This window comes from Podarcis filfolensis (assembly GCF_964270895.1).
Source record: "Podarcis filfolensis genome assembly, chromosome: 3".
Lineage (NCBI taxonomy): Eukaryota > Metazoa > Chordata > Lepidosauria > Squamata > Lacertidae > Podarcis > Podarcis filfolensis.
The window spans coordinates 8,802,372-8,829,786 of record NC_139606.1 but is presented as its reverse complement, the minus strand read 5'-3'; the positions used below and the strand labels follow the sequence as shown (position 1 = coordinate 8,829,786).

Sequence of the window (27,415 nt, the reverse complement as noted above, 5' to 3'; positions counted from 1 at the left end):
ACACAGGACGAGATGATTGGACAGTGTTCTCAAAGCTACCAGCATGAGTTTGACCAAACTGCGGGAGGCAGTGGAAGACAGGAGTGCCTGGCGTGCTCTGGTCCATGGGGTCACAAAGAGTCGGACACGACTAAATGACTAAACAACAACAAACACCCACAAACCTTCTGTTTCAGTGTGTCTGAAGAAGTGTGCATGCACACGAAAGCTTATACCAAGAACAAACTTAGTTGGTCTCTAAGGTGCTACTGGACAATTCTTTATTTTTATATATATTTCGACTGCGTCAGACCAACACGGCTACCTACCTGAATCTAGACCCACAACCCTGAGATACTTGAGCCCACATGGCAGTAATAATTGATGTCTAATAATCTCAGAGTACAGTGGTACCTCGGGTTACATACGCTTCAGGTTACATACGCTTCAGGTTACAGACTCCGCTAACCCAGAAATAGTGCTTCAGGTTAAGAACTTTGCTTCAGGAGGAGAACAGAAATTGTGCTCCAGTGGTACGGTGGCAGCAGGAGGCCCCATTAGCTAAAGTGGTGCTTCAGGTTAAGAACAGTTTCAGGTTAAGAACGGACCTCCGGAACGAATTAAGTACTTAACCTGCAGTACCACTGTACCTAGTTTGCTCTGGATTATACCCAGTATCTGTTTTTATTTTCTGATTTTACGAAGATTTTATGTCACAGTGGAATATATATCAGGATCTAATTGAGATATTATCGAGTCAAAACTGACGTACCAGAGAAACACATTTTGGAATTTAAACCTGAATCTTGATAATTGTCAAAGCACTAGCTAGAAAATCCTATACCATTCTGTGACCTTTTCCTTTATCTCTCCCTTTCGAACGACATCATTACAACTAACATATCAGTGAGCACTTTACGCATTTCATCTAAAACTGAGGATCAAGTAGGAATTGCTCCAAAATTAGACGCATAATCACACACAAGGGAATTGGCCCGGCAGTCAAACAACTTGATGAGGAAGTCTTTCGGCAACTGGCAAGTTTGTGCATCTGCAGTTTGTTGCTTTTGAGATTATGCAGTACAGTGGTGCCTTGGTTTAAGAACAGCTTAGTTTATGGACAACTTGGATTAAGAAGGCTGCAAACCCGGAAGTAGGTGTTTTGGTTTGTGAACTTTGCCTTGGAAGCAGAACATGTTCTGCATCCTGTTGAGTGTGTTCCATTTGTAAATTGAGTCTCCCGCTGCTATGGGAAAGCATGCCTTGGTTTAAGAACACTTTGGTTTAAGAAAGGACTTCCGGAATGGATTACGTTCATAAACCAAGGTACCACTGTAGTTCTGCAACTCTACTCTTGCGTCAATTTGAAATTCTGCAGTACTGAAAAAGTGGTGCTTACGACTTCTGCTTGAGGCGCCGTGGAAGATGGCTGACAATACCATCGCTCCAGCTCCCATGGGGTAATTAGAGGCTGAGATGGGAGTATTCAGCCTCCCAAATTCTTCCCGGTGTAAGGGAAGATGCAGTCTCATCTGAGGATGCCCAATAAACCACCCCCAAGTTCGTAAAGGAGGATGGGGTGAGGGCACTGGATGGAAAGGCCCCGAGGGAGTTCGGATCTCCTGGACGCTGCCCCCGCAAGCGCACCAAGTTCCATTTCTTAAGATGGAAAATTGGATTTAAGTTTTGGACATGCTTTGAGTGAGGGGGGGGATTAATCTGCCAATTAAGCCAGCCACTGAGGTGCCAAGAGTGACAGAGAGGAAGAAAGAATAACATCTAAGTTGGTATGTTAGAATGGAATGGAAAAGGGGGGGGGTAAAGCCTTTTTTGCTATAATTTATTACAATACCTGACACCCCCCCCCCCGAAGAACCATTTACATTATTTACAGCAAGCGAGATTGGAAAATATAATGTGTTGAAACAACAATACTATATAATTAAAGCTTTTGTTTTTTGAATTGCTTGGAAGAAGATAAAAGACCCTCCAAATATTGATATTAGAAAGAAGCAGGATCTCGTTAGCCTCTGGAGAGACTTCAAAAAACTTTGGGCAGACTCTAAGACTGAGCTGCAGAGATAAATAGTCACAGGGGGAGGTGAGATCTTAATTTGTTATTATATCTGCACTTTAAGTCCAATTTGGCAAATCTCCCCTGGAAAGGCTAATGTTTGATGCAACCGGTCTGGGAAAATTAATGAGCAAATGCCTAGATTTGATTTCATCGGAACTGAGAGAAGATGGCGTCTGCCAGCAGCGAAATGACTTTTGGATTGATTCGGCATAAACACCAGCGTGTGAGGAGATACTACAACAATAGGGGAGTCAAGTACACAAAATTCACACAGAAACACATCATTGCTTACTTCAACTCGCCTGTGGAAACAACTCAGAGGCCATGAAAGAAGGAAGGATAACAACAGGAAGAATTAAAGGAACTATTGGAAACTCAAGGCAGCAGAGATATGAGATGATCAGAGACCCACCGAACTTGAAGCATGGGAAGTCCCAATAAAAATTTATAATTTGGCAGAATATTTGGACTATACGATATTGTCAGGGACTCAGGAGCAGGAGCACTGGGGAGAGAAGAAATGGAGAGCGAAGGGGAAGAATCCGAGGGCAGCGTAGGGGAGTATGACAGTGGCCCGAGAGATTCCATGAGCTTCTCCAGCGAATCAGAAGATTCCCAGAAGGGGGCGTCGATGGTCAGGGCAAGGGGGGTCCCAGGGGGGACGCACCAGAAACAAGGAGACAGAGGGGAACCCCAAAGCAGCAGCGGGGGATCAGGACCAGTTTCCCCACCAGAGCGTAGTGGGGGGGAAGAGTCACATGTGTCAGGGCCAGCGTCTCCTCCAGCGGGGAGAGAGAGTGAGTCAGGGCTGACCACGCCTCCAACGGAGGGGAGATCAGTTGCAGCTAGCCCCCCCCCCAGAGGGGGAAGCAGTGACAGCAGCAGCAGTGAAACGGTCAGGAGAAAAGTTACCGGCTGGGCGCGCGCGCCAAGTTCAAATGTACAGGCGCGGGGAACAGCAGGAGACCCGGATGGGGAACTAGCTCCTAAAGCCCGCCGGAGGGAGGGGGAAGGCTCAGGGGACTCAGCGTCAGAAGAGTCTAGAAAGGGCGAGACCCCAACGGCCAGGCGGAACCAGAGGCGGAAGGAACAGAGGAAGAGGTGGAGTAAGGCTAGAATCTTAAATTGGTGTCTGGGGGGAGGAGACTCAGACGGAGCATCAGCGGTCTAACAGTTGAGACGTAGAGCTGCGCGCTGCGGCTCTGGAAGTGAAACTGAACTTCAATAAAGACTTTTGTACTTAACAACGAAGCAGCGTTGGTCCTTTGTGAGCTGGGACCTTGGGCAGCCCTGACAGATATGTATTTGTATAATTTGGAATATTTAATGTGATTTGATTGGATTGTTAAAATGGAAAATTTAATTAAAAATTATTTTTTTAAGAAAAGTGGCGCTTACAGTGCTGCAATGCCCCAGTGCGATCCCGCTCTGTCGCCGGCAGCTTGGAACACAGACAGCCCAATCAAGGAGACGGTGGGAGTGACGGTGAGGGGCCCAATGTAGTTTAGCATGGCCCCAGGGAGGCCCACCAGACCAATGACCACCTCAACCAGGCTGGAAACGATGATTGCTCCTTGGATCTGTGGGAGAAAAGAGACACAATGTGGATCAGGTCATGTTTCACCACAGATACTAGTGTTGGCGACAAGAAATGTGGGAATGTTGTGGATAGTAAAGGTAAAGGTAAAGGTAAAGGGACCCCTGACCATTAGGTCCAGTCGTGACCGACTCTGGGGTTGCGGCGCTCATCTCACTTTATTGGCCGAGGGAGCCGGCGTACAGCTTCCGGGTCATGTGGCCAGCATGACTAAGCCGCTTTTGGCGAACCAGAGCAGTGCACGGAAACGCCGTTTACCTTCCTGCTGGAGCGGTACCTATTTATCTACTTGTACTTTGATGTGCTTTCAAACTGCTAGGTTGGCAGGAGCAGGGACCGAGCAACGGGAGCTCACCCCATCTCAGGGATTCAAACAGCGATCTTCTGATCAGCAAGTCCTAGGCTCTGTGGTTTAACCCACAGCGCCACCTGCATCCCGTTGTGGATAGTAGGAGAAGATATATTGATTAAACGTTATCCTTCCTCACTCACGCTAGTGAGCTAGCAAAGGTAAAGGGACCCCTGACAGTTAAGTCCAGTCGCGGACGACTCTGGGGTTGCAGCTCTCATCTCGCTGTACTGGCCGAGGGAGCCGGCGTTTGTCCGCAGACTGTTTTTCTGGGTCATGTGGCCAGCATGACTAAGCCGCTTCTGTTGAACCAGAGCAGCACACGGAAACGCCGTTTACCTTCCCGCGGTTTACCCGCCGGAGTGGTACCTATTTATCTACTTGCACTTTGATGTGCTTTCGAACTGCTAGGTTGGCAGGAGCAGGGACCGAACAACAGGAGCTCACCCCGTCGCGGGGATTCAAACCGCCGACCTTCTGATCGGCAGAGTACATTTCCCTGTATGTTGCAGGAAGCTAGTTGGTAGATTCGTTTGAATCTCTTGAGTTAAGCAAACCAGTCTGGCTTGTCCAGATTGGATTGTTCCTGGTAAATTCCCCTTTATTCCCTCTTAAAAGAACAAGGACACAACACTCCTCTCTTAAAAGTAGTTAGAAGTTTACTTGTCTTCCGTTCACAGTATGATCCTGAAAGCAGGCTTTAGCTTGTAGTTACAGAAGAGAGTGTGGGTTCATCCCATGTGGTGAATGAGCCCATGTAGACACCAAAAGCATCAAGAGGGAACAAGGCGAAAAAGCAAAAGAAGGAGGGGAAGATGGCTGCGCGACCAGCCCTTTTGTAGGGTCTGCCAGGGTCATGCCCATTTATCTAGTCACACACAGGGAGAAGATGCTCCAGACCAGGTATGACAGGAAGTCCTCCTGGCTGGAGTAACATTCCCCTGTGTGTCCACTCTGGGCAAACAGGAAATGTTGTATTTGACTGCTCTTGTGATGTTACAGTCCACAAGAAAATCCAGATTCTGTGATGGGGATGCATCATGCAAGCTGATAACATCTGCCGAAATTGACTTAGTTTGTAGACCTCCTTCAGGTTGCATAATTCTTAATTGAATTACAAATTTGATTTTCCTCCTTGTCTGGGATAACTTAGGCTGCAACCCTTATCTTGTGCTTTTATTTTGTATTTTTATGCATCTCCCTGAGATCTCCAGATGAAGGATGGCATGCAAATTTAATAAATAAGTATTTTTTTTTTAAAAATTAAACCCTTAATGAAAGTTTGCAAAGGTGTGCAGCCTAAGACTGCAACCTTACACACACATTCCCACGTTGGAGTTACTTCTAAATTAACATGCATAGGATTGCACTGATAGCCTCTGATCTAGAAACTTTGACTTGGAGGAGGAAGCACCTGCAATTCGTCCCCATGACACTAGCAAAATGTATTCCACTGAATTATGTCAGGGAGACTGAGGTTCTCCAGTTGGAGAACAGGTCCCAACAGGTCCAGCCAGTGTGGCCAATGGTCAGGAATAATGGATGATGTCATCCAACACGGGGAGAGACATAGGTTCCCAGTTCCTGAATTACAGTTAGGTATTAATTATATTGTGATGCGGGTAGCACTGTGGTCTAAACCACAGAGCCTAGGACTTGCCGATCAGAAGGTTGGCGGTTCGAATCCCTGCGACGGGGTGAGCTCCTGTTGCTCATCCCTGCTCCTGCCAACCTAGCAGTTCGAAAGCACGTCAAAGTGCAAGTAGATAAATAGGTACCTCTCTGGCGGGAAGGTAAACGGCATTTCCGTGCGCTGCTCTGGTTTGCCAGAAGCGGCTTAGTCATGCTGGCCATATGATCCGGAAGCTGTACGCCGGCTCCCTCGGCCACTAAAGCGAAATGAGCGCCGCAACCCCAGAGTCGGCCACAACTGGACCTAATGGTCAGGGGTCCCTTTACCTTTACCTTATTAATTGTATTTCAATAATAATAATAGTAATAGTAATAATAATAGTTTGTTTATTATTTATACCCCGCCCATCTGGCTGGGTTGCCCCAGCCGCTCTGGGCAGCTTCCAACAGAATACAGTGGTATCTTGGGTTACAGACACTTCAGGTTATGTGATTTTGGGTTGCGCACCACGCCAAACCTGGAAGTATCGGAACGGGTTACTTCCGGGTTTCGGCGCTCACACATGCGCAGAAGCACTAAATTGCACTTTGCGCATGCGCAGAAGCACCAAATCACAACCCACGTGTGTGCAGACGCAGCGCTACGGGTTGCAAACGTGCCTCCCGCATGGATCACGTTCGCAACCCAAGGTTCCACTGTACAAAACATTTCAGAATGTTTTATACCACTTAAAACATCTAGAACAGGAGTAGGCTAAATGGTGACCTCCAGATGTTGCAGGTTAAGCCTCTTACTATACAGCAGAAGAAGAAGAAGAGGAGTTTGGATTTGATATCCCGCCTTTCACTCCCTTTAAGGAGTCTCAAAGTGGCTAACAATCTCCTTTCCCTTCCTCCCCCACAACAAACACTCTGTGAGGTGAGTGGGGCTGAGAGACTTCAAAAAAGTGTGACTGGCCCAAGGTCACCCAGCAGCTGCATGTGGAGGAGCGGGGAAGCGAACCTGGTTCACCAGATTACAAGTCCACCGCTCTTAACCACTACACCACACTGGCTCTCTACAATATCATTGTTCATGCTGGCTAGGGCTCATGGCTACATCACCATCTTGGCTACCCCTGATTTAGATCACGAATAAGACAAAGGTGGTGGTGCAGCAGGGGGCAGATACCAAAAATCACTTTTTCTTGACTCCTTTCAATTATGAAAATTAAGCTTGCAAAGGCAAACAGGACTCCGTTGATAATAACTTAGCTTTCCTGCAAAAATATATCCCTGCCCGTTTTGGTTCAATTTGTTTTTACTGAAAGATTTCCATGGATAACAAAGGTCCATGTAAGAAAGATGTTAATTGATTAAGTTAATTTTATTGGAAATTAGTATTGGAAAACTGCTGCAATCAGCTACATAGAAATACAGTCTGAGGGATTTGAGGAAGTCATTTAATAATGGTTATAAAAATATGATTATAACAGGTAGGATAAATGTTTGTTTGTTTGTTTTTTTATATTGTAATGTTTTTTCTTTTATGTTGTTTATGTTTGTTATAAATTTGAAAAATTAATTTAAAAAACTGAAAACAACAACAACCAAGGTCATGTAACGTCTACATTTTCAATTCAGAGAGTCCTCTCTACTGGTTAAGCCAGGCTTCCTCAACCTCGGCCCTCCAGATGTTTTGAGACTACAGTTCCCAGCATCCCTGCCCATTGGTCCTGCTAGCTAGGGATCATGGGAGTTGTAGGCCAAAAACATCTGGAGAGCAGAGGTTGAGGTAGCCTGGGTTAGGCATTGTGAGGTTGGGGGGAGGGGGAAAAGAATGGGGGGTAATGATCTTTCATCCTTTTGCATATTGTATGTGCGGAGAGGGGGTTGTGTCAGCACCACAGCACTGGGTTCTTCACATATTCATTTATGTGTTTTCGTTGGCGGTGCGACACGTTGGCGAGCCCAGAGCGTGGCTGGTGGGTTGCATTCAACTGATTGCAGTGAGTTTTGTTTGTGCGTTTGAGGGAGAGGGGGGCTGACGGGTCAAATTAGCCTTTTCGATTCATATTTTTCCGTTTTTGTTTAATATGCATTACTTCCAATGCAACTCCTCGGCAATGAAATCCCAGGATCTGTGTTACTTTAGAGATGAGGCTCCTTCCTGGAAAAGGCTGCTGCTCAACTTACCTCTCTCATCCTCGGCTGCCAAATGTGGGACGTGTTTAAAGGTAACGTCCAGTTGCCATAGATCTCCCCTGCATAATGAGGCAAGAAAGGTCAACAGATAAATATAAGCGCAAGGCCAGTAGAACGAAGCAACCTGTTTAATAGAGACTGAGAGAGAATCAGTTAGCAAATGAAGCTTGTCAGCCAATTGCAGCAAAGCCTTACGCTGTGTTACTCAACCCTTCTGAGGCAATTTCCACACGGTCAGCAATTAACACAGTTGTTACACGTTTGTTGCATGCAATCCAAGCACTTCCCCTTCCAAGTTTGCGCTTCTTGTTGTTTCCCGGCGCCAGACACATAATATTTTTTTACACGGAGCACTAAAATTCTTACTCATCCTCCCACTCTGTCCCTGCACATTCACTGCTATAATAATTGCCGCATGAGATATGGTTGCAAGCTCTCTCTCTATTAGCAGAAATATGGAGTGAAATGCTGGTGAATTTTCAGCTCTTTTAAAAAGAGTTACAAACTGATGTGGACACTGAATTTAAGCTTGGAAAAGTGAGGATTTTACTATTTATTGCATTTTAGTCACTTTTTAAAAACAAAAACTAACCCAAAGCAGCTAACAACATAGTACAAATATTAAAAACTAAATATAACAATCAGGATAGGCATAACCGAGAGAAATCGAAATTGACAGATTCACAGATTGACTACGCATTATGTTACCATCTTGGAAGCATGGAGAGGCCCTCAAATTATTCCTGCTCACTTGCTCTCCTCTCTATTTAAATCTCCCTTTGTGTAGAGGTTTTCAAAAGGGATACATGACAAATCTGAAGAATCATGAATTGTGCAGGCAATTTATGTTAGCCAGATTTAATATGTTTCCCTCAATGATAGTAAATGTAGTAAACAGGAACCTGATACTTTGGAGTGTTAAGTTGTGGGTGAACATATCAGACGACACAGCGATTCTTCAGACAGCTCTTGTTTATTCACAGGCCAGAACAGAACTGAACTGAAGGGTTCAGCCAGCCTGCTTATATAGAGCTCCAGTACAACGTAACTGTAACAATTTTCTAAAACTATCCAATCACTGAACGTCACTTTTGATCCCTTATTTGCATAACTATCTACAGTATCCCCCTGCTGGCCCAGGGCGAGAACTTCAGTACATAACATGGAACATATTTTCTTTTCTTGTGATTTTGGCAATTATGCCAGAAGACAATTATTAGAGGCCTTACAACTTAACAGGCTCAATTCTATGCCACCAACGGTTCAGAACCTGCTCTCGGACAAGAATGATCCAATTACTTTAATTGTGGCTGAATTTTTGAGTGCTGTCCATGTAGAAAGACTGGGCCATTATAAAGAGATTTAGTGGTTCTTAATTGATCGGTGATGTGGTAGTGTTATATTATATTATTTATGCAAATTGATTTTCTCTGGAGTTAAAGATCTGACTGGGACAAACCTTGTTATGCTGAATTTGTATTTTGCACAATTTGTATACGGTGTTTGTTTGATAACGTGCGGTTTGCTATGCCTAATAAAGGATTGACTTTTATTATTCCTGTTCTATCTCCTCACAGCCTTCAGGATGAAACAAGTTTGAATTACCTTCTGGAGGACATTTCCACTTCTCCAGGGCCAGAATAGATTTGGCGGGAACCAGGAACGCTAAGGCGCTGGCTTGAAACAGAGGCAACCTGGATTGGCAAAAAGAAAGAGAGTGTGTCTTGCCACCATCAGCCTCCCGCAACTTCCTTAAGTTCGCCGAAGGGTGGGGAGGTGGGGAGCTGAGCAAAACATACCTAATTCCCACAGTGCTTTGGATAAGAGTCGTGATCCCCACGCAGCTGAAAATGGTACCGATGAGCTGGCTGATGGTATATTGATCCTTCCCTACGCAAAGGGATTCTGCCAGTAGGAAGGGAACTGCAATGGTGCCACTGAAACATGTCAAGTAATGCTGGAGGGGGAGAATTGGAAGGAGGCTAGGTCAAAAGAGCACCCGATTAGACACATTCCCAAATTTTAAACTGCAGCTCAGGACCGCAATACTTCCATATATACCTACTCCGTATAAGCCTACCCCTGAGATTTCATCCTCTGAGGCCCTTCTTCACACGCCTCCTCCTCAAGAGGTCCAGAGGGTGGCAACACGAGAACAGGGCCTTTTCTGCAGTGGCTCCCCATTTGTGGAATGCCCTCCCCAGTGAGGCTCACCTGGTGCCCTCATTTAGGCACCAGGAGAAAATGTTTTTCTTTAAGACACCAGTCTGGAGAGACCCTTATGTGACTGACTGACTGACTGACTGATCAAATTTGTATACCGCCCTATACCCGTAGATCTGAGGTGATTTACAACATAAACGACAGTATTAGTAAATACAAAATGCACAATAAAAACAAGAACTGTCCTTTGGCTGATTAACATTCTATGTCCTTTTAAATGTGTTGTGGGATTGAGGTTATAGCGTTGTTCTTGTCTTATTGTGCATTTTGTGTTTTCTAATACAGTCAAACCTCGGGTTGAATGTGCTACAGGATGAGCGCGTTCGAGTTGTGCTCCGTTACTTCCGGGTTTCGCAGTTTGCACAGACGCTCAAAATGACGTCACGCGCATGCGCAGAAGAGCCGGAACGTGACTCGCGCATGCACAGACATGCGGACACGAGTTATGTTTGCTTCTAGATGCGAACAGGGCTCCGGAACGGATCCCGTTCGCATCTAGAGGCACCACTGTACTGTTGTTTCATGTTGTAAACCACCCTGAGATCTACGGGTATAGGGCAGTACAGTGGTACCTCGGGTTACATACGCTTCAGGTTACATACGCTTCAGGTTACACACTCCGCTAACCCAGAAATAGTGTTTCAGGTTAAGAACTTTGCTTCAGGATAAGAACAGAAATCGGGCTCCGGTGGCACAGCGGCAGCGGGAGGCCCCATTAGCTAAAGTGGTACTTCAGGTTAAGAACAGTTTCAGGTTAAGAACGGACCTCTTGAACGAATTAAGTACTTAACCCGAGGTACCACTGTATACAAATTTGATCAATCAATCAATCAATCAATCAATCACGTAAGGGTCCCTCCAGACTGGTGTCTTAGTCCATGTGTATTCTGCCATGTGTGTTTTCTCTTTTGGGCTGTTGATTGAGCATAGCATTATTAGTAGATATAGGTCATGCATGCCTAAAAAATACCAATCGTCTTTTCCCAGGCTTTTTCCAAATCTTTATGTGTCTTTTCCCAGGCTTTTTTAATATTAAAAAAGCCTGGGGAAAGACATATAAAGATTTGGAGAGAATGTGGGAAATGATTGTGGTTTAAAAAACCCTGAAGTTATGGTACTGAGATTGTATAGGACCTGATGGACTTAACAGAGAAAAAGACTTTGTCCCTGCAAGATCAGCCCATCCCTATAGAAGGAAGAAGCCACCGCCAAAGAAGATAAGATTGGGGGAAATTAATTAATGAACTATGCAGGACATATTAGTTAATTTGAAACCCAAGAAAGAAGAGGACATTGTCTTTTTTTTAAAAAAAAAAAGAGAGAAATGTTTAAGGCATACTTTTTAAGGGTTGTGTATGGATTTTTACATTAGTAGAACTTTTAGAAGTCACTTGTATTAAGATGAATATGGTTTTAAAAGTGGATTGTTAAGAACATAAGGCTTTACGGAAGTGCATGAGTAAGCTAATATAATGGAACCATGAGGGGGAATGGAGGGAAGTCAACTGAGTTAAGATTTAGGATTTGAATTTATATATTTGTTTTGTTTTGCTTTAAATTTGTGTTGTTGTTGTTTTGATTTTTGTGGGTTTTTTGTTATTTTGGGGGAAATTAACAAAATGTTATTTTAAAAAATACTAATCGTGAGATATCCAGATCACTCCTTTTAATAGCAAAAGGTGTAAAGTGATAGGTAAAGGTTAAGGTAAAGGGACTCCTGACCATTAGGTCCAGTCGTGGCCGACTCTGGGGTTGCAGCGCTCATCTCACTTTACTGGCCGAGGGAGCCGGCATACAGCTTCCGGGTCATGTGGCCAGCATGACTAAGCTGCTTCTGGTGAACCAGAGCAGCGCACAGAAATGCCGTTTACCTTCCCTAACCCTAACCTCTCTCCTTCCAGTATTTTGGAGGTGCTTTATAAATAAGCAGTGACAAAATGGATGCCTGCATGCATACAAATTGACAACATACAGGAGGCATGTGAATATGAGTACAAAAGACATGTTTCTTAAATGTTTGACTTTTCAAATCCACTTGCAATGTGTCAAGAAATGCTATATAAACGTGAAAAGCTCAGCTATTCAGCATTAAGTTCTGCCCTAGCTCCATTAAATCCAATTAATTTCACTGCTTGAGCGCCTTCCAAGGGCCATAGGTAAAGGTAAAGGCACCCCTGACCGTTAGGTCCAGTCATGGCCGACTCTGGGGTTGCGGCGCTCATCTCGCTTTATTGGCAGAGGGAGCCGGCGTACAGCTTCCGGGTCCAGTGGCCAGCATGACTACGCCGCTTCTGGCGAACCAGAGCAGCGCACGGAAACGCCGTTTACCTTCCCGCCGGAGCGGTACCTATTTATCTACTTGCACTTTGACATGCTTTCGAACTGCTAGGTTGGCAGGAGCTGGGACAGAGCAACGGGAGCTCACCCCTTCGCAGGGATTCGAACCACCGACCTTCTGATCAGCAACTGAAGCCAAAATGGAGCCACTGACAAATAATAGGGGAGGTGTCCACATGCTCAAAGAAACCCCAAGGGTTTGCAGAAGTGCAAACATCTTTTTAAAAACACCTGGAGGGACCCCAAATGTCCAAATACCTCCCCTACAGTCCCGTTCAGTTCCTGATATTATGAAAAACACACCTGCAATTTATAGAACCATAGATGCATAGAATTGGAGAGTAGGAAAGGGACCCCGATGATCATCTAGTACAACCCCCGGCAATGTAGGAATATTCAACTGTCCCGTATGGAGATCCAACTTGCCACCTTGTTTGTGCATACAGCTGAAGTGTGAATATGCACCCAATTTATCACTAAACCAGCAGCTGGAATTATAGGACACTATTTAGCATTTGGGACACGGGTGGCGCTGTGGGTTAAACCACAGAGCCTAGGACTTGCCGATCAGAAGGTCTGCGGTTTGAATCCCCACGACGGGTGAGCTCCTGTTGCTCGGTCCCTGCTCCTGCCAACCTAGCAGTTCGAAAGCACGTCAAAGTAGATAAATAGGTACCGCTCCGGCGGGAAGGTAAACAGCGTTTCCGTGCGCTGCTCTGGTTCGCCAGAAGCGGCGTAGTCATGCTGGCCACATGACCCGGAAGCTGTACGCCGGCTCCCTTGGCCAATAAAGCGAGATGAGCGCCGCAACCCCAGAGTCGGTCATGACTAGACCTAATGGTCAGGGGTCCATTTACCTTTACCTATTTAGAATTTACATGGGTGGGGGTGGCGGCACAGTGTCTTAGTTAACTCTGCACAGAATTTAAGTGATTAAAATGCATTTTAAATAAAGTACAGAGGGAGAGTCAAAAGGGAAGATCAAGGCGAACAATTCCATAGAAATCAACACTGTAAATCAACAAGGCCAATTATTTAATCAATGTAAACAATGAATGGAAAGTTATAGGCACCTTATGTGTGCCCCTAGTAACTTTTACTCCCTGTACTTTCACAACAATAGTATTGCTAACGAGGCTACTATATCATATAACAAAATCTGAATACTTAACAACTAGAGACCTTGATAAAGCGGTTTCAGAAAAAAAGCAGCATGAGACTTATTTGGAATGGGGGAATAAACAAAAGTCATGAGGAACAGTTGAGTTTCTTTGGCTCCACACCTCAAAGCACGTCACAGGTGGAGCTTGATTACACCTTTACCTGAAATCCCAGCAGGATGCAGAGATACCAAGGTGGCGCATCTTCAATTCTATAGATCATATCAAAATCCTTCTGCTCAGGATATATTGGTGGTCCGGCATGGTTCCCATCTGCCTTTTGCTGGAAATAAAAGAAGAGGACTGTTAAGAGACTGAACCAGGGATAGCTAACCAGGGATAGGTCCTCCAGCTGTGGACTACAACTCCCATCATACCTTAGTACTGACCATGGTGAGGGAAGTTGTAGACCAGTGTTCCCCAACCTTGGGCCTCCAGCTGTTTTTGGACTACAATTCCCATCATCCTTGACCACTGGTCTTGCTAGCGAGGGATGATGGGAGTTGTAGTCCAAAAACAGCTGGAGGCCCAAGGTTGGGGAACACTGTTGTAGACCATCACATCTGGAGGGAATCAGAGAGTGGAATGCAGGAAGAGTTTGTGTTCTGGCTTGAACCTGGTGCTGCTATGCTAATGCGCTGGGTGTGATCAAGGCAGGTGGGCACATTATAGCCACATTCCAAGCCACATTCCAGATGTACCTGTGGGAGGGGAACAGGACTTTGCAGTAGGAGGGGAACGGGGTGTCTGTGTTGGTTTGCCGTTTCGTTGCTCATCCAAGAAATCTCCCACCTGGCAGAAATTGAAGCCGGACGAGGGGAAACAGGCATTCGCTTCCAGGTGAGGAGAGGCTGCCAGAAAGATCTTGCAAACAGGTGTAGGCTTTGCTGATCAAACAATACTAGCTGTAACATTCCTAAAGGAATTCATAGTTCTGTTGAGAATCCCCAAATAGTGGAGAGCCATGGAATGACAGCCACATCAACCCAGCTTTGGATGAACTGTTTGAATCCATTATGAAATATACTCGGAGTCAAGAGTGGATTTCATGCTCTTTGTTCAGCTCATAGTGGTGAGGAGGAATGGAAGTTCCCCCAGAATGTCTGCTTTATATAAATTATTTACACAACGGGCCCCACGTGACTGGCTATTTCCGGGATTCTCCTGTAGGCCAATCAGGTTGCGGATTCATTTCCACCTGGAGCTGGATTGGGTGGCTCCTGTGGACCAATCAGACTGCTGCATTTTGGATCCTATTGTTCTAGGACCAATCAGACTGCTGCATTTTGGATCCTATTCAACTCAGTACATAACACATTATATAAGCAGTATTGCACGTATGTGGTTATTGGAGGATGTGGATAGTGATGGGGGGAGCACTTTTTGCAATATTTTGGGGGCAAACCCATACAGGTACCTACCTATACATAGATTGTCAAGGGGGTGCCTTCTATGGGTGCCCTCAACTTCTGAAGTGAGGATGGTAGCTATTGGAGAGGGAGTGCCTTTTCAGTGGTGGCGCCCCAGTTGTGGATTGCTTTTCCCAAAGTAGTTTGCCAGGCATCTACTATACTGTCCTTTCTACATCTACTTCTTTTTAGATGCAGTTTCATGCATCTAACTGTTTTATGCTGCTTTTTTTCTTTCTCCTTTTTGCTGCTGTTAGCAGCACCAGAGGAGCTACTCAAAGAGCTAGGAGCTTGACTTGAGACAAACAAAATGGAAAAGTACTCAAGTAGCACATGTTGTTCCACAGAGCTACAGCCCAGTACTTCTTTCAGTACTGGGCAATGTGCCCAGGAGTCCTGGGTTCAGTGTAAGAAGGTGGAGGCCAGAAAACGATAAGTGTGGCAAGCCAGACCTCAGGGGAGACTGCAAGAGTTCAGCAATGAATGCTTTCTTTACCTGCCATCACAAGGGGTGCTTTGAGATGTGCACAGTTTAGCAGATCCAAATCACTGCTGTCCTATTTTTAAAGCTGGGAGTGGAATAACAACGTTGAGAATCCAAATCACATCCTGTTGTTAATTGGGCTCTCTCTCTTTAATAATAATAATAATAATAATAATAATAATAATAATAATAATAATAATTTATTGTTTATACCCTGCCCATCTGGCTGGGTTTCCCCAGCCACTCTGAGTGGCTCCCAACAGAATATTAAAAACACGATAAAACATCAAACATTAAAAACTTCCCTAAACAGGGTTGCCTTCAGATGTCTTCTAAAAGTCAGATAGTTGTTTATTTCCTTGACATCTGGTGGGAGGGCGTTCCACAGGGACGGCGCCACTACCGAGAAGGCCCTCTGCCAGGTCCCTGTAACATCACTTCTCACAAGGAGGGAACTGCCAGAAGGCCCTCGGCGTTGGACCTCAGTGTCCGGGCTGAACGATGGGGGTGGAGACGCTCCTTCAGGTATACTAGGCTGAGACCGTTTGGTGCTTTAAAGGTCAGCACCAACACTTTGAATTGTGCTCGGAAACGTACTGGGAGCCAATGCAGGTCTTTCAGGACCGGTGTTATGTGGTTTCGGCAGCTACTCCCAGTCACAGCTACTCCCAGTCTAGCTGCCGCACTCTGGATTAGTTGTAGTTTCCAGGTCACCTTCAAAGGTAGCCCCACGTAGAGCGCATTGCAGTAGTCCAAGCGGGAGATAACTAGAGCATGCACCACTCTGGTGAGACAGTCCACGGGCAGGTAGGGTCTCAGCCTACGTACCAGATGGAGCTGGTAGACAGCTGCCCTGGACACAGAACTGACCTGCGCCTCCATGGACAGCTGTGAGTCCAAAAATGGCTCCCAGGCTGCGCACCTGGTCCTTCAGTGGCACAGTTGTCCCATTCAGGACCAGGGAGTCCTCCACACCAGCCCCCTCCTGTCCCCCAAAAACAGTACTTCTGTCTTGTCAGGATTCAGCCTCAATCTGTTAGCAGCCATCCATCCTCTCTTTTCCCAATCCCTGCTTTGAGGTGGTTGTGGGTAGATTTTTATTGGGACCATTGTATGTGGGGAAAGGAGTAAACGCTCCCTTCCTCCAGTCTCCCCCTTTGCATGAATCCCTGCCTTATCTGCCCCAGGTGCAACTGAGAGGCTATAGAGTAAAGAAAATAAATAGAAGGCAATACTATTTGGAAAGAGAACTGTTATGGTGATAAGAGTTGGTCTCTAGGGGGAGAGATGGTCTGTAGAGAAAGAAATGTCTAGAACACAATCTGTTCAGGTCACTACCATCCTGTATAGGGAGAGCTGTAGAGGCTGGAACAGCAACACATTCACGGCTTATCTACACATGAGGAAATATTGCAATTCTTCTGTTATTACGAGCTCTGAGGGGAACAGGTGCTGAACTGGAGAAGCACAAGAGGGGATGCTTTGTTCAGATGCCCCATGGCTTGTTTCACAGTAAATGAACACTGTAGAAGCCACTTTTATCAACCTGGGAATAATCCATACATTTCAAATGGCGCAAAGCAGCAAGTTGGGTCATGTACGGACTGGCACCTAACTAAGTTTGGCCAAAAGTAGCGTTAGAAACTGCTTGAATGTCAAGTTGGCCATCTGTCACCATATGCAGAATGATAGTCACTGAAAACTTCTGAGATAGGGATATGTACAGTGGTACCTCGGGTTAAGTACTTAATTCGTTCCGGAGGTCCGTACTTAACCTGAAACTGTTCTTAACCTGAAGCACCACTTTAGCTAATGGGGCCTCCTGCTGCTGCCACGCCGCCAGAGCACTATTTCTGTTCTCATCCTGAAGCAAAGTTCTTAACCTGAAGCACTATTTCTGGGTTAGCGGAGTCTGTAACCTGAAGCGTATGTAACCTGAAGCATATGTAACCCGAGGTACCACTGTATTAGAATCAATGCGAAGCAGGGTTGATTTGCATTCTTGTTTGAAGAGATTTCCTTTATTTTAAGCGAAAGTCCCATGTTCTGTGAACTCCATGCAACATCTATGATCTGTTTTGATTCCCTGTTTACCTTCCACAGTGCTAAAAAGAGTTTTCAGTGTTTGTTCTCTGGTCTCGTGGTTTCCTTATCCTCTTATAATAGCTACAAAATACACTTCCATCACCTTTGCCTCATGTAGAGATGGGGGAGAAAGTTGGTTCATTTTGGGTTGAAAGGGAAATCTACCTACCTACCTATTGCAGCAGCCTCTTTAGCTGTGCGGCACCTCTCCAGCCGGGAGAGCGCGCGCGGGGCTAAAGAAGCCATAGCTCTCCCGGCTCTCTCTACCTACCTGTGGCAGGAGCCTCTCCGCTGCGCGCCTTTCCGCTGCTCCCCGACCTGCTCTTTGGGGCTGGTGGTGGGCTTCCCCCCGCCAGCCCCAAAGAGCAGGTCGAAAGGAGCCTGGAGAGCGAGAGGGGTCGGTGCGCACTGACCCCTCTCGCTCTCCAGGCTTCCAAGGTAGCCGCCTGATGGCGACTGAACGCACCTTAAACAGCACCTTGTTTTAGAGGGGGAAAACAAGAGGGGGAAAATTCTCCCCCTCTCTGCGTAGCGCCTCCTGCCGCTTCGCTGAAGGGGCGCTGGGCAGAGAGGGGGAGAATTTTTTTTTCTTGTTCTCTCCGCTCTAAAACAAGGTGCGTCCTATTGTCCGGTGCGTCCTATAGAGCGAAAAATACAGTGTAATTCACGCTTTAAAAAGAGTGCGCAAACCTAAACCATCAATTGGAATTTGCACTTCTCTGAATTTTGCTGCGCAGTTCTCCAGCTGAGTAATGTGTACAAAATCACATGTACTACAATAAAGTGTGCATATAAATGCACATTGGTGGAAAAAAAAACATTCAAAACCGCATTGTTTTAGGCGAAACTGCTGCTGCAAAAATGTGTGTACTAGGCAGAATTGTGTACAAACGTGTATTTGGAAGAAAATTGCAATAAAATGGTGAACTTGCATGAGGATTTTTTTAAAAAATGCAAACCAATGTAGAAATGCAGAGAATCAAACCTAAGACTAGAAAAAAATGAAAAAGAGAGAAACAAAATTTGACAGATTTCCCCCTCCCTGGCCTTAAGCCATACTTAAACATTTCCAAGCCATAAATTTCATGCAGGTCTATATGTTAATTTGAAGCAGTCGATTTACCTTGAAGTGAGCCGGACCTTCGGAGCTGCTTCCCATTCCTATGCAGAACCAAAGAAAGAGGAAGTCTAACTCCAGGCATATTTATAATCTCTGTGAGGACTTTAGCCAACATACCAAAGATTGCCTGTCAATCTGTAACCGCAGCTATTGGCTGCTGATTGTGAAATACATTTATGGTATTGAAAGCTCACACATCAGTCCCTATTGAGCAGGACATTACACGGATAAAACTCATCCCTACCCAAATTTCCAGAATGTCACTTTTCACAGCTTCGTTGGATAAACATTAATAGAATAGAGTTATTGCATAACCGACTGGCTAGATGATAGTTTGCACAAAAATTCGACTCAGGCAGCCAGGATCCAAACGTGACATTTTGTTGGAAACCACAGAAACGAAAACATCTCCGTTAACATTGTTTTAATAGGTGGGTAGGCGGCCAGAAAACAAGCCAGCCCACACTGTTTTCTGTCATATTTTTCTTTAGTATCCCTTCCAACCCCTTTCCCAAATTGTACCACATAACCCAGTAGTACACTGTGTAAATTACTTTAATTTCTACATCTCCACAGCCAAATCTCAGTCTGCACTGAGACACTAAGGTTATGAATGAGATCTAGCAGTTTCATTAATGATATAATTGTTAGAGAAAGAACAGGATGTAGAATAGAAAATAAACATACCGGATGATATCCAGCATAACTCAGAGTAGACCCATTGAAATCATTGGACCAAAGTGACTTAAGTTTGCTAATTTCAATGGGTCTTCTCTCCATAGGACTTGGTTGGATATCGCCCACTAGTTGTGAATCAAAAAAGGCATATATTATCGGCTTGACTGTGGTAGTTCTTTTCAAATCTGAAGATTTTTAAAAGCCAGGATATTGCATTAGAGATAGGAGCACATCTGCAATTACCTGCCCCCCCTTTTTATAAGATATTTATTAAGATTTTTTAAAGTATTACAATAAAATAAAATAAAAATAACAAAAATACAAAATAAAAATAATTAAAAACGCACAAATTTTCCATTGCTTATTTTCCTTTAGCTTGTTTCCCAGACCTCCTCATACCTCCCTTTTTTGTATTCCACCTCAAATTGTTGGTTCAGCAAATCCTTACCATTATGTTTTTACCTATTTATAACCCTTTTTTCATATTCTCTTAAAGCATTACAGCTGGAAACCACTTAATTTCTATCCAACATCCTTCTAACATTCATTAATTTTACAATATTTCTGTAGATAGTCTTTAAATTTCTTCCAATCTTCTTCCGCCGACTCTTCTCCCAGGTCTCGGATTCTGCCAGTCATTTCTGCCAATCCCATATAGTCCATCACCTTCATCTGCCATTCTTCCAAAGTGGGTAAATCTTGTGTCTTCCAATACTTTGCAATAAGTATTCTTGCTGCTGTTGTAGCGTACATAAAAAAAGTTCTGTCCTTCTTTGGCACCAATTGGCCGACAATGCCCAGAAGGAAGGCCTCTGGTTTCTTCAGGAAGTTATATTTAAATACCTTTTTCATTTCATTATAGATCATCTCCCAGAAAGCCTTGATTCTTGGGCATGTCCACCAAAGGTGAAAGAATGTACCTTCATGCAATTACCTGCCCCTTGATGTTCTTCACAATTCATATCTGCTTGGGTTGTCTCTTATCAGCCTTTCTTAAGCAAATGTGCTCCACAACATATATACTCCCAGTGAAAAGGTGCTTTCTTCCTCCTTTCAAGAGTATGACTCAGGATTCCTTGTTTTGTTGCTAGTGGAGTTTTGGTTTTGTCTTTTTTTTTAAAACAACACCACCCTGAATTTGCATGTGCAGTGCCAGTAACACACTCTAATATCTTTGCCCAACTGTGGCAAACCCCACCCACCCCAGTTCCTTGAGCCATTTATCATGGGATCGTGAAGTAATCGAGGTAATCTACGGCCATAAATAGCCCTCCTGGGAAAAAAGAAATAAATAAGATGTCTGTTGGAGGGGAGGTGCTGAATAGGTGCAAAATGCAAACTCTGCTTAAGAATGTTTTAAAAGGAAATGGAGGATCTGTAGTTCTGTGGAGGGGAAGCAGCAATAGTGGAAGGGTAAGATGAAGGGTTGTTACTTAAATTTACGGGAGAAACGAGTGCTTTCTGCTGTTAGATGATGTGGAAAGTTCCTGTTGGTTTTCAGAGATAAAGTGTTTACACAATACAAAATTTAATCTTACTAAAGCTTAGTTTGTTGTTGTTGTTGTTTAGTCGTTTAGTCGTGTCCGACTCTTCGTGACCCCCTGGACCAGAGCACGCCAGGCACTTCTGTCTTCCACTGCCTCCCGCAGTGTGGTCAGACTCATGTTTGTAGCTTCGAAGACACTATCCAACCATCTCGTCCTCTGTCATCCCCTTCTCCTTGTGCCCTCCATCTTTCCCAACATCAGGGTCTTTTCCAGGGAGTCTTCTCTTCTCATGAGGTGGCCAAAGTCTTGGAGCCTCAGCTTCAGGATCTGTCCTTCCAGTGAGCACTCAGGGCTGATTTCCTTCAGAATGGATAGGCTTGATCTTCTTGCAGTCCATGGGACTCTCAAGAGTCTCCTCCAGCACCATAATTCAAAAGCATCAATTCTTCGGCGATCAGCCTTCTTTATGGTCCAGCTCTCACTTCCATACATCACTACTGGGAAAACCATAGCTTTTACTATACGGACCTTAGCTAGGCTGGCCTAATAAAGAAGACTCGGGGCATACCTGGATATGAAATAATACAACCAACTAAAAATTTTTTTTTGTATGTTTAGGACTAAACAAATAGGGTTCTTCGCTTTCTCCCAAACAACAGTTCAGTAGGAAAGAGTCCTGTGATTTAGCATAGCTGAGGCTGGCTCTGTGTTTGAATCCTCTGTGTTCTAGATCATTCTTGACACCATTTTCCACCAACCCATTAGACTGTGGATATCTTGGAATCCGAAGTATTCACAGGGTCAGTGTTCCTTCACATTACAAAGAAACACAGGGGCATGCCACGCGAAATCACCTGATTTTAATACTCGACCGTGCTCTCACAACTCAGATTGTCTTTAAAAATATTTATGAGATAACCTCAAATTAATATTTTAAGATTTTTTTTGGTCCAAAAATTGGGCACAGGACAATTTTTTGAAAGTTTTGATTTTTGCGCGATTTAGGCTAATGCAATTTCTGCGTCAGTTTAGAAAAAACCTCCTGTTTCGCTTATTTTTCATGGCACCATGGTGATTTGGCATGGAATGACCCCACAATGATGCCATGTTTGGTCCCATCACTGTGTTTGCATGTAACATCTTGCCCTAATAAACACACTGTGTAAGCCGCCCAGAGTGATTGGGGAAACCCAGCCAGATGGGTGGCGTATTATTATTATTACAGTGGTACCTCTGGTTACAGAAGCTTCAGGTTACAGACTCCGCTAACCCAGAAATAGTACCTCGGGTTAAGAATTTTGCTTCAGGATGAGAACAGAAATTGCGCAGCGGCAGCAGGAGGCCCCATTAGCTAAAGCGGTACCTCAAGTTAAGAACAGTTTCAGGTTAAGAACGGACCTCCAGAACGAATTAAGTTCTTAACCCGAGGTACCACTGTATTATTATTAGGTCACTGCCAAATGACTGGACAACAGGTGACAGGTACATATTTATTAACCACAAGGAAACATCATGTTTTTTCAGAGTGCCTACTACTATTACAACAAGAACAATGACAAAGAAGGAACAACAGTGCCAATTTTAATGTACAAATGGTTTAAAAGGACGACACATACCATAAATATACTTCTGCTGCAGATATTGGAAGCTCTCTCTAATCCATATCTAAACAGTTGCACTCTTCTTTACCTCTTTGTCCCACCCGAGACCAGAAACAGGTTGGACAAGCCCAGGCTTGTCATGCTATAAGACCTATTTCAGAAAAGGCAGTCTGGGTAAATAAGGAAATGTATTTCAGTTGACAGCCAAATTTCACATAAGTGTATAACTAAATCTCATTTTTGTAAAAGAGGAGTCGGTTCACGCTGTACTTCCTGGTTTCCACGCTGCACCTTCTGCCTAAAGGTGACAAACACTATATATATATATATATATATATATATATATATATATATATGCTCCCATACATATATATGTGTGTGTATATAGATAGATGATAGATAGATAGATAGATAGATACACATACACACACACACACACACACACACACACACACACACATATATATATTCTGCTTGAAAGAGAGACAGGTACAGTGGTACCTCCGGTTAAGTACTTAATTCGTTCCGGAGGTCCGTACTTAACCTGAAACTGTTCTTAACCTGAAGCACCACTTTAGCTAATGGGGCCTCCCGCTGCCGCCGCGCTGCCGGAGCACGATTTCTGTTCTCATCCTGAAGCAAAGTTCTTAACCTGAAGCACTATTTCTGGGTTAGCGGAGTCTGTAACCTGAAGCGTATGTAACCCGAGGTACTACTGTGCGCTTCAGCATGGAGGGCATTCCACAAATGGGGAGCCGCCACCGAAAAGGCCCTGGCATGGGGCAGCACCAACCAGGCAGCACCACCAACAAGGTTTCATCTGACATTAATTCTGATGTGTTTCATATGTATGGCAACTGGAGTAGCCTGATCAATTCTAATGGAAATGTTTATATAGTCCACTCCCGTGGTCTACACTCAGAAAAGGCACTGTTGTTGTGGCCATGTAACCACGCAATCCACTCTAATCATCTGAACGGGATAGGACAATGTTCTAAAAAGTACAGGATGAGCTCCATGATCACTGCAGATGGTGACAGCAGTCACGAAATTAAAAGACGCCTGCTTCTTGGGAGAAAAGCAATGACAAACCTAGATAGCATCTTAAAAAGCAGAGACATTACCTTGCCAATAAAGGTTCATATAGTTAAAGCTATGGTTTTCCCACTAGTGATGTATGGAAGTGAGAGCAGGACCATAAAGAAGGCTGATCACTGAATAATAATAATAATAATAATAATAATAATAATAATAATAATAATATATTATTTATACCCCGCCCATCTGGCTGAGTTTCCCCAGCCACTCTGGGCGGCTCCCAATCAAGTGTTAAAAACAGTACAGCGTTACGTAATAAAAACTTCCCTGAACAGGGCTGCCTTAAGATGTCTTCTGAATGTCAGGTAGTTGTTTATCTCTTTGACATCTGACATCTGATGACATCTGGAGAATTGATGCTTTTGAATTCTGGTGCTGGAGGAGACTCTTGAGAGTCCCACGGACTGCAAGAATATCAGACCTATCCATTCTTAAGGAGCCCTGAGTGCTCACTGGAAGGACAGATCCTGAAGCTGAGGCTCCAAGACTTTGGCCACCTCATGAGAAGAGAAGACTCCCTGGAAAAGACCCTGATGCTGGGAAAGATGGAGGGCACAAGGAGAAGGGGACGACGGAGGACAAGATGGTTGGACAGTGTTCTCGAAGCTACCAGCATGAGTTTGACCAAACCGCAGGAGGCAGTGGAAGACAGGAGTGCCTGGCGTGCTCTGGTCCAGGGGGTCACAAAGAGTCGGACACGACTAAGCAACAACAACATAGAAATCCTCTCATGGAAAGGCTTCTGTCCCCAGCACTATACTGAATTCCTCAGGTGGTTTAAAAGATACCCTGGTGGGCTTTTCTCGCGCCATAGTTTGTTCTTGGTGAAACAGCTTGGTCACCATCTTTTTGTGTGAAGAGCATATCTCACAGTACCCATTCGTTTAATTTTTAAAAGAAACAAGTGATTAGCAAGGAAAGAGGAAGGTGAATGGCGTTGTGAGTGGCCTTTGGGGGAGGCTGGAGACGGAAAGGTTGCGATCACCAATTCTCCCCTTATGGTGAGGAATGTGTAGCAGAATTATTAGACCTAAGAACAAAGAGAGGCAGAATGCTAAACGGTTGGCAGAGGAAGTTGCTTATTCCAGTGTACAGTCATTGAATTCAGGACTTTTGGCCAGTGTCAGCAAGGAAATGGTTAGATTCAGCACTTACAATTCAGGCTTTGCCACATACTCAGATCAAAGTCCATCTCTTTAACCACAGCTCTTTTAACTAGGGGTCTATTAATAAAAGTTGCAGAGAAATTAAGAATTAACTTCTTTGCAAGGCCTCAAAAAACACTTGCTACTGTTTTAGTTGAGAAGCAAGTTTTTACGAGCTGGTGGGTCCACAAATACACTAAAGAAGGTTCCCCTCCACCTTCCTCGAGGATTCCACAGATTGTCCCCCAAATCCAGTTTTTTTTAAAAAAATTAAGAATGCAAGTGCAAACCACACATATAAGATTAATGAATAATCAGGAAGAATACTACCAGAACCTTTCTTCTTGTATTGCTGAAACTGTAAGAGCAACAGCAGTTTGGGAAGGAGGGAGGAAGAAAGATAAAAGCAACTGAACTTCACAACTAGACTCCATTCTGTAGAAAAATGGAGTCTGTTTATCATTTACTAAAATTACAAAAGGCAAGATTTTAATCTATACTCGTTAGAAGGAGTGTATTATATGGATCGCATATTATTGCTTTGATATGTGATTAGTGTTGTTGATATTGCTATCATTTAATAAAGATAAGGAAAGGCGGGAGGTAGAGATTAATAATTATATACAGGTGCAATATATTTATTCTTTTATGACAGTATTTTAAATGAATTATAAAATCTCTCCACTAGTTATATGATCTTTATTATTATTATTGATGTATTTATATACCACTCTTCATCCAAAGGTCACATTTAGTTAGTATACAATGGAATACTGTATCAAATCTTTTTAATTTTTTATGATTTTTAGTAATGCAGTAGCATATTTATATTATTCTGTGCTATCAAAAAAAATAATTCTTTCTTTCTTTCTTTCTTTCCTTCCTTCCTTCCTTCCTTCCTTCAGAAACGCATACACAAAGGCAGCAAACACACATGCAGGAAAAATGAAAATGAATACATTCTGCTGGTTTATTTATTTTTAAAACCCAAGATTCTACTTTAAACACATCATCATAAGGCCCTCAGACTACCGTCCCAAAAGGTCTCATAATGGAATTGCTGATACAACTTGTATAAGTCAGGTACCAGTTTGCTTAAAGTCATTCAACAAAAAACCTTGAATCCAGGCAACATGGAGGACAAGCCAGCTGCAGATCTTAGCAATTTGTGCTCTAAGGACTTGTCAAGCATGTTATGGTAGCTTCCAGGTGCAATTCGTTCATATACTGTACTGGCAAATTCAGGTAGTGAGTTATAGTTGATCAGGAACTCTTGCACAGCCAACCTAGGAAAATGCACCGGAAAGTGTGGGATAATGCTTGCTTTGATGTGATGTCAATTCACCTTCCCACAAACATATCAGAATGAGTGCTCATTAAATAGCCCACTCACAAGTCCTTTTAAATGTGTTTGTGAGAGTGATGGGTTATTGATTTCCTTTTGATTTCCTTCTTCTTTTTCTTCTGCATTCTCTGCTCTCATTTTGTAGTTAGATGTTGTGAAACTGCCCTGTGATCTGTGGATGATGTTGTTGTTGGCGTCCGTCTGTCTCGAGAGACAATGGAGTGCACCTCCAGAGGTTGCAGTCAAACTGCTGGAAAATTGCCACGCCTGGTGTGGCTGCAGAGACCGGCAACTTGTCATTGCTGCCTCCAGGGCCAACTCACCCATAGGCGCTAGGGGTGCGGGGTACCTGGGCACTGGGCTCTCAGGGGCACCAGGCTGAGAGTCCAGGGCCGAGATTTGGAGTCCGGGGATTGAAGAGCCAGGCCAGCCAACAGCCGGTGCAGAGCAGAGCTCATCGGAGCGCCGCAGGCTTTTCTGCTGCAGGCCCTGAGGCAGCCAGCTGGCTCTCCCCTTGTTATGTACTGAGTTGAATAGGATCCAAACTGCAGCAGTCTGATTGGTCCTAGAACAATAGGATCCAAAAGGCAGCAGTCTGATTGGTCCTAGAACAATAGGATTCAGAATGCAGCAGTCTGATTGGTCCTAGAACAATGCAGCAGTATGATTGGTTGGCAGGAACCACCCAATCATGCTCCAGATAGAAGTGAATCCACAACCTGATTGGCTTACAGTAGAATTCCGGAATTAGCCAATCATGTGCAGCCCATTGTGTAAATAATGTATATAAAGCAGATATCTTGAGGGGACTTTCATTCATTCCTCCTCACCACTATGAGCTGAATAAAGAGCATGAAATCACTTTGCGACTCTGAGTATATTTCACCCCTCCTGCGTGCCTGGGATTGGCGGGCCATCAAGAGGCCCACCCAGCGCACGCACGCCGCTCACACGAGGCGCGCAGCTTCCGTCTGAAGCCTCTGTGGGCATAACTCTTCTCCCTCCACCTGCAGCGGCAAAGGAGAGAGTTGTGTGCCCCCCAAAAAAGCTCAATAACTCTGAGCTGCCCCCCTAAAATAGCCCAACAACTTTGGCCTGCCCCCCCAATTGGGGGTGCTGGGCAGTTTTTTGCACCCCGGTGCCACATATGCTTCCCACATTGTTTTTGCAGCACTGAAATGACCTCTCTGAGGTGCAAGCCTGGGCAGCGTGTATGGAGGTCCTGGGCTGCCCAGATGAGAAGACCCCCTTCTTGGTCCCATTGATAGGGTGGATAAACTGCCCCAGAAGGAGCATGATGTGTCTCCCATCAGAGGTGCTACCTCTCCCCTGGCACCCATACACCCCTCTTTGGATGAAGGGTGGCATATAAATTTAATTCGTCATCATCTAGTCTCTCGCCAAACAAATCATGATGAATGTGAA

At 44.4% G+C, this 27,415-nt stretch overlaps 1 protein-coding gene across 1 annotated transcript in view; it reads right to left on the bottom strand.

Moving 5' to 3' along the window:
• Positions 1-18,896, bottom strand: part of SLC23A1 (solute carrier family 23 member 1) — a 40,752-nt gene extending 21,856 nt beyond the window's left edge. The window contains exons 1-6 of the mRNA XM_083606555.1: positions 18,640-18,896; positions 13,702-13,821; positions 9,618-9,775; positions 9,424-9,512; positions 7,810-7,877; positions 3,455-3,636 (exon numbers count right to left, since the gene is read on the bottom strand). Of these exons, the coding sequence (XP_083462681.1) occupies positions 3,455-3,636; positions 7,810-7,877; positions 9,424-9,512; positions 9,618-9,775; positions 13,702-13,821; positions 18,640-18,675 (653 nt within the window). The 5' untranslated portion in view covers positions 18,676-18,896. The remainder of the gene's footprint in view (positions 1-3,454; positions 3,637-7,809; positions 7,878-9,423; positions 9,513-9,617; positions 9,776-13,701; positions 13,822-18,639) is intronic.
• Positions 18,897-27,415: the final 8,519 nt, after the last annotated feature.